Consider the following 10,939-nt stretch of genomic DNA (forward strand, 5'->3'; position numbering starts at 1 on the left):
ACTCGCAGATTTGCTCAAGTTGTCGAATGGGGATGAACGTGCCGATGACTAGGTAGTCGCTACCTCCCACTGTCACTGCATCAAGATTTACAGCTTATCTACATCACAATGGCATGACTTCGATCTCTGCCAGAATCCTTGAAGCATTGGTCTGTGCGGGATATGTGGTCAGAGAGACTTCATTCACAGGAACAAGTCGCAGCTATATAAAGGTGAATATCAGGGTATCAAACAGAGAAGGCTCAGTTAGTGCCCATATCGAACAAAACAAACTCGGCGGGCTTGTCGCCAACGCTCTCGACTTCAATTTTACCAGGCCCCTCAGCACCGCGGACAAAGGCACCATCGCCTTCGCCAATAACGACATTGCCCATCTTGATCTTCATTCCACCAGTCTTGGGCTGAGTCTTGCCAGTCATGACGACATGCAAGTAGATGTTCCGCTTGCCATCCTTGACAATCTCGTGCTCGACCTTGTGACCAGGCTCGAGAATGCTCGCGCTCATGCTAAGATCTGCATGTAGAGGAATTGGTTCGCCCTCTTCGTCCTTTCCGCTGTGTCTGCTGACGTCCTCCATGATTCTGCACAGCTTGTTTCGCTTCAATTCCTCTGGGAAGTTCCTCGTCTTGTAGCTTGGCTGCAGACCGCTCTTGTAGGGCTTGGCCCAAATCTGCAGGAAATGTGCATCCAGTTGCGGGTTTCTGTTGTATTCCGAGTGTCGAATGCCGGTTCCTGCGCTTGTGAATTGCACCTCGCCGCGCTTCAAGGTCTCGAGGTTGCCCATGGAATCCTTGTGCTCCATCTCGCCCTTGACGATGTAGGACCAGATGAGGAACTCGCGATGTGCGTGGGTACCAAAGCCGGTGCCTCGCTCTACGCGGTCCTCGTTGATGACGCGCAGAGGGCCAAAGGACTCGAACTCGGGTGAGTAGTAGTCGGCAAATGAAAAGGTGTGGAAGGTGTAGAGCCAGCCATGATCAGCCACGCCACGGAGGTTCCAAGGCCGCTTCTGGACGCGGACATTGCTTCCCGAAGCGCTGGTCTCGTTGCTCATTATGGCGGTAGATGTTGCAGTGCTCATTGCAGCGCGTCTGACTGTCTGGGGCGCAGAATAAAAGACGCGTGAGACTGAAGCACGCAAGGGAGTCAAGAATGCCAGAGTGATTGCAAGGAGCGCTACAACGAAGGCAATAGATTTGTAGGAGGAGGTGGGAGCTGTGGGTCGTTGGATTGGTGCTGCAGTGTTTGCTGAGGGTGAAGAGGGGTTTTTGAAAGACATGAAATCATGGAGAGGCCCGGATGACACGGAATACTTATAGCTACGACGACCTACGGCTAAGATAATAGCATTGACGGGTTTTGTTCTTTCTAGAAGGCCAGGGCTGGTGCTGACTGTGGCTAACGGGGGTCTTGATCAGATTCGAGGACATGAGGACGACATACGAGGACATTAACGGGCATCATCTCAGGTGTTCAGGGACTAGTGTCAGGTGCACAACCAATCATTGTCGAGCTGACTGCACTTACATCCCTTTAATTAATACTAATTCTCTGGGGCAGAAGCTAAGACGTCCACATTAGGAAACTACCATGAGTTTCTCCATCTTGAGGCTCCCTCCCTCACTGCGGGGCCGCCGATGATCTCATCACAGAGTTCAACACATCTTTTCGATGTTTTGTGTTTACAGTCCACAGCTGCACGAAGTTGTATGATCTTGGTCATACTCACAATTGCAGAAATAGCGTTTCCCCGATTGCTGATATTCCTCATCCGTGTTGCCTCCATTCGTCAGCACGGTCTCGTTGACTCGACGTGGTTCTACAAACTAGAGACCCCACCATAGATGACAAGCCACCTTGAATCGTCCAGCAGATCCAGCCTTGTCTATACAAGCATTTGTCATCAAAATTCAGACTCGCTGTACCATTGGGAAAATCATCCAGGCTTATCGTCTCTGTAACAGCATCGCTGGTTGAATTCATTGCCATCTTACCAATATGCCGCGCATTCCAGACAAGGCGCAGACCGAAGGTTCTTCATCCTTCGATCCAGACATGTATCTCGAAAATTGGGGTGACGAGGCTCTACAACCACTGTATAACAACAACTTCCGCGCATTCATCGGGACCACGTTTGGTTTAAAGCCATCAGATACCTATGGCTACAAGGCTACATCAGAAGTGACTCTTCTTCAAGCACAAACTTATCTGGAGTATGGAGGACAAGGTGGCCTCCACGGCTGGTATAAGGACGCAGAAGGGCAACTTGTATGTTCCCTCTTCTTTGCTAGACGTCTAACAGCATGCTCATGTGCGCAGCACGTCTGATCAACAAGTAACATGCCGACCAACTCGTCTCTAGTTACCACCTCCTCCAGCTGTGGATATAGCTGCATACACTGACATGTTTCGTTCGACAACATCGACGCCTAAGGCCTTGACAGCACTAAAATCCAACGCCAAGAAGGGAGCGATACGTGAATCCGTCGCTGAACATCTGAACTCACTCTACTCGCCTCCACCAGCGGACTTGAAGGTAGTCATCCCAAAGCTAAAAAAGGAGCACGTCAATCCATACCTTGATGTATGGGCCTGGACCAATCAGAATCTTGAATGGGCTGGCCCCGTGTCCGGTACCAAGGAGATCCGCATCTCGCACGCTCTGCTACCGGTTCTCTATCACCACTTTGGGTGTGTCGTACCTACTCACGAAGCATTGTGTGTCATCCAACAGATTAGCAATGGCCGCACGATACTAGACCTGGGCAGTGGCAATGGCTACTGGACCTTGATGATGCGAAACTTCGAAGGGCTTTCCGGAAAGAAGAAAATGACCGTGATTCCAGTTGACAATGGACTTAGCGAGTGGAGGACCATGTGGATAGGGGATACCGTCACTAGTGATGGTGTCAAGTATCTCCAGCAAGACCAGGGAGCCAAGGACAAGGTTCTGCTACTTGTCTATCCGCAAGTCAGCGATGACTTCACGGGCAAGATTCTAAAGGCTTACAGTACGTTCCTCTGCTCCTCAGTGTCACATACTTTTCGTGTGCTGGCAAGTGCAACCGCTGACTCAAGAATAGAGGGTGATACGATAATATGTGCGGGTACGCAAAATGCGAACGGCTTCACTGGCTTCGCCAAAGAGACAATCGCAGAATGGATGGCGAGAGAACAGCCGCAGTACAGCAAAACATGTCAGATACCCCTACCTAGTTTTGCTGCGAAGGACGAAGCGCTGTTCGTATTTCACAAGGACAGAGATACCGCATAGTCCGATGATATAGAGCGTTCCGTAGCTTCGATATGAATATGTTTTAACTTGTGGGAAATGCCTCTTTTCTGAAGTCAGGGTCCATTTCGGCGCTTTGGAGGCATCACTCCTGCCGTCTGCATGTATAGCCTTCCCAGAAAGCCGCAGATCCCGATAACTTGATTATCCTGACACGGTAGCTCGACCTTGACAGACAGTGACTTCTTACAATTTTGCCAGATTGTGTATATTGCGTTGAGCAAGGATCATGCATATTGACGTGCTTGACGATGTGTCCCTGGTCGGACCTAAGGCCATGTCCATCCAATGCGGGGTAGCTCCCTGTCAAGCAATTCTGCGCCAGGTCTACTTCACCTTGGCAAATGCTTATGGGGTGTGATCTTCAGTCAAGCAGGCGATTGGGTTTTGTTCAATCAAGCCCATGAATGTATGCACGACAGAGAAGTATCCTATCCTCGTCATTATGCAGCAAGATAGACCATCTAGTGTCCTGCGTACCTGCTTTTTTCCAAAGGTCAATCGCACGCTGCTTCTGCATCGGGAATCGAGTTGAGGTCGCTTTAGATAATGCTGAAGTGAATCGTCAGGCCGGACCATCTCTGCATAGCACTCTATTCATCACCTCATCACAAGCAGTTGTCAGTCTACAGTTATTGCAGGGTTTCGCTCGTGTCCCATGCATCCATCTCGTATCCACTCCTTCGGCACTATATTGTCACATCCGTTAATCGCTATCAAGCAAGCTTCACCATTATCTCCGTTCCTTCGACAGCTTTAGGCAGGAGGTTCGAGTCCGCTGCAGATCTTTCGTGTCATGCATGAACCATGTTATTGAGGCGATAAAAGCCACGCGAGTGCCATGCCATACCACTGTGACCTGTTGCTTTCTTACTCCTCGGCAACTTAAGCAAAAGCATTCAAAATGCTGTTCTGTGCCTTGCTCGCAGGCCTGGTAGCGACGACTTATGCCACTCCGTTGGACATACCTTCACTTCTCGAGAGAAGCAAGAATGGAGTGCAGCGTAGACAGAGTGCCGTGGCATATGATGCTCATATAATTGATATGCCAGTTCGTGTTCCGATTGGATCCAAGAACAAGATCGTACTGAGATTTTTCTTCAGATAGACCATTTCCCGAACAGCCCGCAGTACAAGCCTCACGCCAACGGAACCTTCAAGCAACGGTACTATTTCGATAGTACATACTACAAGCCAGGTGGTCCTGTGTACCTGTACATAGGTGGTGAGACCAGCGGTCCTAGTCGATTCAGTAACTTGCAAACCGGAAGTATGACGATCTCGTCCTTGTGGTTTACATGTGAGCCAAGCTGATGATACGCCAGTCATCCAGATCCTCATGGAGGCTACCAATGGACTTGGCGTCATCCTCGAGAACAGATACTATGGCGAAAGCTACCCCTTTAATATCAGTACTACTGATAATATGGTCTATCTCAGTAACGAACAGAGTGAGCATGTGTGCTATCTACTAGCAGTACAGTGACTGATCATTTGTACAGCAATTGCCGACAATGCCTATTTTGCTCAGCACGCCGTGTTCCCTGGTGCCAATGCAAGTCTTAATGCGCCCGACACGCCCTGGATTTTGTACGGTGGAAGTCTGGCGGGCGCTCAGACTGCCTTCTCCATCAAGCAGTATCCGGATCTTTTGTATGGCGGAATCGCGAGTAGTGGCACCACACATGCCGTGGTGACATATCCGGAATGGTATGTGTTCAAGTCCCTAGTCCTCAACTATGTAGCTAAGTGAAGACTCAGGTATAAACCAATCCAGAAATACGCGCCTCAGGACTGCGTCTCTAGCATTAATGCTATCGTCGACAAAATCGATCATGTCTTTGCTTCCAAAGATCGAGCGGCCATCAACAAGATGAAGGCGCTGTTCGGATTGGAAAGCTTGGTTGACGACAGAGACTTTGCACAGACGATTGCCTTCCCGCGTACGATAAACTCATCTACGATAGGAGAAAAGCATGCTGACCATCGGATAGTTGGTGGACCCATGTTCTACCCAACAAGCACATGGCAGGAATTGAACTGGTCTCCTCTATTTGGTTCAAACGACTTTTTCGATTTCTGCGGTAATGTCACTAAGATAGACGCACCTGCGAATGTCACAACAGTTGACAAGGTCCTTGCCAACTACACACAAGGCCAGGCCTGGACCAATCTGGGCAACTACGCCAAGTATATCAAGGACACTCTTCTGCCTGGGTGTCCAGATGGAGACTACGCCAACACTGCCTGCTTTGGTACTCAGAATGGTGAGTAGATCAATCACATCGATCTCTTGATGATCTTTGACTAGAACCACCTCACAGCTTCCTACTGGGCCGACACCTCAAACACAGACGATAGATCCTACATGTGGACCTGTAAGTCACACTCCAAAGTCCATGTGACGCATGCAACCACCCCACTGACACTTGAACTAGCTTGTACCGAACAAGGCACATGGATAGAAGCACCCAAGAGTGGCCCGTCGTTGATCTCCAGAGTCTTGCAAGCCAACTACACGTAAGACACAGATTCATTCAGGGAAATCTCGACTCAGCTAACCCAACCTCCAGACAGCAATGGTGTACATGGAGTTTCCCACCAGGCAACTACAGCAGCATCCCGGCCTACCCAGACACATCGAAATGGAACAAGTTCGGCGGGTTAAGCGTCGAAGCGGATAGACTGGCCCACATCGATGGAAGTTCGTAGCAAACCACCCCCTCTCACAGCATGCAAATCACCCACCTCACGCACAAGTTATACTAACAAATGACTCCAAAAAGACATCGACCCCTGGCTAGACATCTGCTACCATTCGACCTACGCGCCCCCACGCTACTCATCAGACCTGAAGCCGGAGTATCTCATCACGGGCGCAGGCCACCACTGGGACAGCTATGGCATTTTGGACGTCCCTGCCGAACCGCAGTTCATTCGCGAGACTCATCTGTTCGAGATCCGCACTGTTAAGAAGTGGTTGAGGGAGTTTCCTGGGTGGAAAGGTATGTGACTCCTTTTTTTTATCTCTGTTTTCTCTCCTCGGGTTGCGTATGGAAAGGTGTTTTCATGTGTGTGCTGACTGCTTTTGCTTTCCAATAGCAAAGTCCAAACGGGATGAATTGTAACGCACGTGTATCGGCTTAAGGTGAATGATCGATACTAGTACAGTGTATCTTACATGCGGACAGCTAGACCAGAGTATATGTCGCTATGTCAGGGGAAGATAGAAAACTGTCCTATCGTACTTTCAACGACGTCTCGAGTCTCGAAGTGGTCTGTTATGTCCCATGTGACAGCTGACCAAGCTGTCTGTCCTATTAATGCTATATGAACAGCTCAGACAAGGGATTGTTCATCGATATATTGTGATACCGCCTATATACCTGACGAGAAACAAATAAGAACTCCCCCTTAGCTATAGAATGCCATCGAAGTGACCTGAACACCAGAAACGCCACGCTATAAACAACGTCCAGAGGGGACATATATGGGGGGTAGTTAGAACAAAGAGAATAGAAACAAAAGAAAGTTGGAGAAAAAAAAAGAGCCCCGAGAAACTGCTCAGCAGCTTTCTTCAATCCGCCCAAAAATGCCCCTCAGGTATGCAGCCCACCGCTCCTGTGCAAAGAAGCAATTGTGTCAGCCGCCCACTCTCTGGTCTCAAATGGAAAACAATTGCGCCTTCGGTTCGCCCAAGTCCACAATTTCCTTCCACCGCGGTCAATCCGTTCCATTTCCCACATAAGCTCCCCTGAAGTCCATTGCTTGAATCTGAGACTGCAAGGAGTCAATTTCGCGATCCAAGTCCTCCACGTTCCCAGTTAATGCAGCCATCTCATCAAACTTCCGCCTTTTGTTCGCGTCAGCTATCATCTCCTGTACGAAGAACTTTTGCTCTTCTAACACGATCAACCGCTCATTCAATTCTTTCTCCTCCTTCTCCAAGGCAGTGATCTGCTGTGAGCTGGAAGCGCTGGAGGCACGGCTTGGTGAGTCTGGACGATTTGTACCTGCCCCTGCTTCTGCTTTGATTTGCGCAAGTGGGCTGCCACTGTTCGTTCGCGAAACCGAGCCGCTGCCGTTCGGTATTCGCGACGAAGGCAGCCCGTGTGGGGAAGCGTGCTTCATGATCTTCGGCAGTGATTTGAGGGGCAGCATATGTAGATGCAAGAAATTCGTGGCCTGTGCATATACGGCTTTTTGTAGTTTCTCCTGTGCCACGCAATCGTTGGTTGGTAAGTCTCGGATACGGCGAGCGGCAACGTCGTACTGAGTAAAAGCATCGATGAGCCTGCGGCGCACCTTCTGCGCATCGGCGAGTTGTGCCGAAGTTGGTGGTTTGTCCGGATCCTGGAGCGCGGCAAGAAGCCTTTGGAACTTGGGTAGTAACAGTCGAATGCCACGTTCGAATTGAACAAGATTCTCGTATGCGCGTTGGTCGGCCGGCTTGACAGCCAGAGCCCGGTCAAAGTCAGACTTGCTGAAGATTGTGTGCTGACAGTCCTTGCACATGCGAACATCGACAGCGGCGTTACCAAGTTCCTTCTCTGAGCCATTGTCAGTCACTGTAGGCATTAGTATAATTGATGCGGGTACGAAATGACAAAGTAACATACCCGTCTTTACGTTGAGAGCAACTTCTGCTGAGCACGCGGTCATAGGATCTCCACAGACCACTCTACCACAGGTGCGGCAATGATGTCGTCTGAATGAATATTGAGAAAAAGACTGCTGGCAGAACGGGCAGTGTGAAACATGAGAATCATCCTCCCATGTTACTATAGACTGTTCCAGACTTCGAATGCGATCTTTCGAGCCTGCAAGTGACCATAGATAGCTGCGTGCACTTTGATCTGGTGGCGGGGGCGGGGGGTTGGCCAATAATTGCGTGATTCTGGACAATCTCTTTTCGAGCCTACTGACTTCGAGGTATGCTTTGTCAACAGTGCGTCTGCGGACCTTTGTGAATTCGGCTGTATGGTCTCGCTCAAAAGCATGATCATTGTAGCCTTCACGACTCTTGTAACACGTCTCGCACACCCTACACCAGTATCCTCGAACCGGCTCGTGTTGTGCCGATCTCGACAATTTCATCTGGTACATGGTATGCTCCTCGCAGAAAAGCTTTCCACAATGCCGGCAATTCACATCTCCATTCACACCGCCGAGTCGCTTACCGCACAACGGATCTGAACAGGAATCATGTCCAGTGTGTCGTTGCCAATGAGACTTAGTCACGGCGTCGTCAGGATCGACAACCTTTGATTCTACATGCACCGGCGGTGCTTGGCTCTGTATGCCACTCCTGGATGGTGTAGAAGACAGGGGTGGCGGAGATGCATTAGACTCGAAAACGTCTAATCCTTTCAGTTTCTGGTTCAGCAGAGCTAGAGGTTGGAACTTCTTGGCCTTTTTGATTTGCTCTTCAAACCAGTCTTTGACTTCGTCCTGCTCAGCCTCTTGCAAGTTCTGATGATTATCGTCGAGATGTCTGTTCAGCTGAAGAAGTGTCACCATTTCTTCGTTGCATATTGGACACATGAGCCTGGAGCTGGCCGAGGCAGCTGCGGAAGGGCCGTGATCATCTAGGGCGACTCGGGATGCGAGATCCTCGGTCTCGGAAGATATGGGTGTTGTCGACGTCTGTGAACTCAACGACACAGAGCTCTCGGATGGGGAAAGAAGGCTCGTATTTCGCGTATGGACGTTTCCGGCAGTTGCGACTGCCATGGAAGGAGACAGCGACTTGCCGCTTCCCAGAATCCGACCACCACCCAGTGACCTGCGCGACGCCATGTTGACTTCGGTTTCTCTCTAAATAATGGTCGTGTTTATTGTTTTAAGCTCTGTCGGCAATAAGCCGACTGGCTCTTTGGTCAAAACGAAAAGACACAGAAGGCGGATCATGTGCGTAGTCTCATTTGTGTGATCGGCGGTCGGTCAGCTACACAGTATGGACTCCGTCTGCCTTCGAGTGGGAGAGAAGACCGAGGGGCTTCGATGTCACCACCGGAGATTTGCTTGGCATCACCGAGCGCGCCACTTATCTGAACATGAATCACGATCGCTGTGGTTGCCTGGAAATGACATGACAGATCCGCTCGTCAGCGCATGCTTCAGTATGTAACCGTTCAATATATGGACTTAAGTGATGTGCTCTAACTAAATACAAATTATTCTTCGGTCTACCTTGAGTTTCTTGATGGAAAGGCCGCCAAGATGGCAGCCGCGGAGATAATCAATGACGTCCGAGCCCTCCATCTTCTGAGGAAATGTCAAGCTTATCGCAGATATGAATTACTCACATGTTGATATTTCGTATCATCCAGCGGACATTATCCATTCAAATCGTAGTGTGACCTGTGCGATATGGGTAAATTCGAAGACATCGAGGGTGGCGGTTCTCTCATCCTCGCCTGGCAGATCCGGAACAAGAAGGTGCTACTCATTGGTGGAGGAGAGGTAAGTACGATCGTGGCCAATATCAATACATATTCTTCACCCATACCAACGTACGTTTCCAGGTCGCCGCCGGTCGCATTGTCAAGCTCCTCGTTGCAGATGCCAAGGTCACAGTCATCTGTCCCAATGAGGGTCTCAATGAGGAGGTGCGGTATCGCATAGAGAAAGGTCAGACCGAATACCACGACCGTAAATTTGAGCCTTCCGACCTGGACGATCCAGCAATTGCTATGGTTCTCACCGCAATTGACGATCCTGAAGCATCAACTCAAATCTGGAAATTGTGTAAAGAGAAAAGAATCAACGCCAACATTGCTGATGTCCCGCCTGAATGTGACTTCTACTTTGGAAGTGAGTTTCGAGATGGGCCATTGCAGATCATGGTCAGCACAAATGGAAATGGGCCCAAAATTGCAAACATCATCAGGAGAAAAATCGAAGCAACTCTGCCGGCTAACATCGGCGACACCATCAAAAAGGTTGGAGCTTTACGGAAGAAGTTGCGACAGGTCGCCCCAGGCAATGAGGAGGGTCCGAAGAGGATGAAGTGGTAAGATCTTGGTCTTGTCTGACACCATTTGACCTACACAACTAACCATTGTCAAATAGGATGATCGGAGTCTGCTCCAGCTGGAGCCTAGAAGAGCTTTGTTCGATGACCGATGACGATATGGACAACCTATTACGCTCATATGGCCCGAACATCACCCCCAGCTATGAGCAGGTGCGGTCAATGGCTGGTGATGAAGACCCAAACGTGGTCTGGACGTTCGATGGATCCTTTGGATGGGCTATTTGAGTGATATACATTTTTACTTATCACTGCTTGGGTAGTTGGAGTTTGCTTGGTTGGGAGGCTATATATTCGGATTAAGATACCTTATCACATTGTAAACTTCATTAACATTTATGAGTAAAGTGAAGTGTAGTCCAAATAACACATCTGGAGTGTACTTTCACTTGCATGTCTTTCCTGGGGTGTAATTTTAGTAGGTGGATGTTGTGCCAATCGCAGGTTCATGTACAAAGCAATTACACTGCTTTCTCCAGACTTCACCACACTAATTTAAGCGCTCATTACGACAGTCACATCTCCCACCGTCCTGCACATTCGAACTATGGAATCACAGGACTATGATGGAGGTGTTGACTTCGCAGAGCTCGCACGCGTCGATCCAGCT

The 10,939-nt window shown here is 49.5% G+C and overlaps 5 protein-coding genes across 5 annotated transcripts; 3 read left to right on the forward strand and 2 right to left on the reverse strand.

The window, feature by feature from the left end:
* Window positions 1–242: 242 nt before the first annotated feature.
* On the reverse strand, window positions 243–1,280 carry AAFC00_002351 (uncharacterized protein; the record flags this gene model as incomplete). Its single annotated transcript, XM_069341657.1, has 1 exon — window positions 243–1,280. The coding sequence occupies one exon, from the start codon at window positions 1,278–1,280 to the stop codon at window positions 243–245; it is 1,038 nt and encodes a 345-aa protein (XP_069201748.1).
* A 719-nt stretch (window positions 1,281–1,999) lies between these two features.
* Window positions 2,000–3,275, forward strand: AAFC00_002352 (uncharacterized protein; the record flags this gene model as incomplete). Its single annotated transcript, XM_069341658.1, has 3 exons — window positions 2,000–2,269; window positions 2,364–3,012; window positions 3,085–3,275. 3 exons carry the CDS (start codon window positions 2,000–2,002, stop codon window positions 3,273–3,275), a joined length of 1,110 nt encoding a protein of 369 aa, XP_069201749.1.
* A 922-nt stretch (window positions 3,276–4,197) lies between these two features.
* AAFC00_002353 (uncharacterized protein) lies at window positions 4,198–6,421 on the forward strand (the record flags this gene model as incomplete). The annotated part of the gene is made up of 11 exons (XM_069341659.1): window positions 4,198–4,344; window positions 4,398–4,563; window positions 4,619–4,744; window positions 4,796–5,003; window positions 5,055–5,236; window positions 5,288–5,560; window positions 5,618–5,671; window positions 5,732–5,813; window positions 5,867–5,997; window positions 6,080–6,298; window positions 6,396–6,421. The coding sequence occupies 11 exons, from the start codon at window positions 4,198–4,200 to the stop codon at window positions 6,419–6,421; spliced, it is 1,614 nt and encodes a 537-aa protein (XP_069201750.1).
* Window positions 6,422–7,016: 595 nt separating this feature from the next.
* Window positions 7,017–9,092, reverse strand: AAFC00_002354 (uncharacterized protein; the record flags this gene model as incomplete). Its single annotated transcript, XM_069348507.1, has 2 exons — window positions 7,017–7,861; window positions 7,913–9,092. 2 exons carry the CDS (start codon window positions 9,090–9,092, stop codon window positions 7,017–7,019), a joined length of 2,025 nt encoding a protein of 674 aa, XP_069201751.1.
* Window positions 9,093–9,665: 573 nt separating this feature from the next.
* AAFC00_002355 (uncharacterized protein) lies at window positions 9,666–10,557 on the forward strand (the record flags this gene model as incomplete). Its single annotated transcript, XM_069341660.1, has 3 exons — window positions 9,666–9,758; window positions 9,821–10,308; window positions 10,368–10,557. The coding sequence occupies 3 exons, from the start codon at window positions 9,666–9,668 to the stop codon at window positions 10,555–10,557; spliced, it is 771 nt and encodes a 256-aa protein (XP_069201752.1).
* Between the last annotated feature and the right edge of the window lie 382 nt (window positions 10,558–10,939).

Source organism: Neodothiora populina (assembly GCF_041146345.1).
Source record: "Neodothiora populina strain CPC 39397 chromosome Unknown canker_contig_14, whole genome shotgun sequence".
NCBI classification, from domain to species: Eukaryota; Fungi; Ascomycota; class Dothideomycetes; order Dothideales; family Dothioraceae; genus Neodothiora; species Neodothiora populina.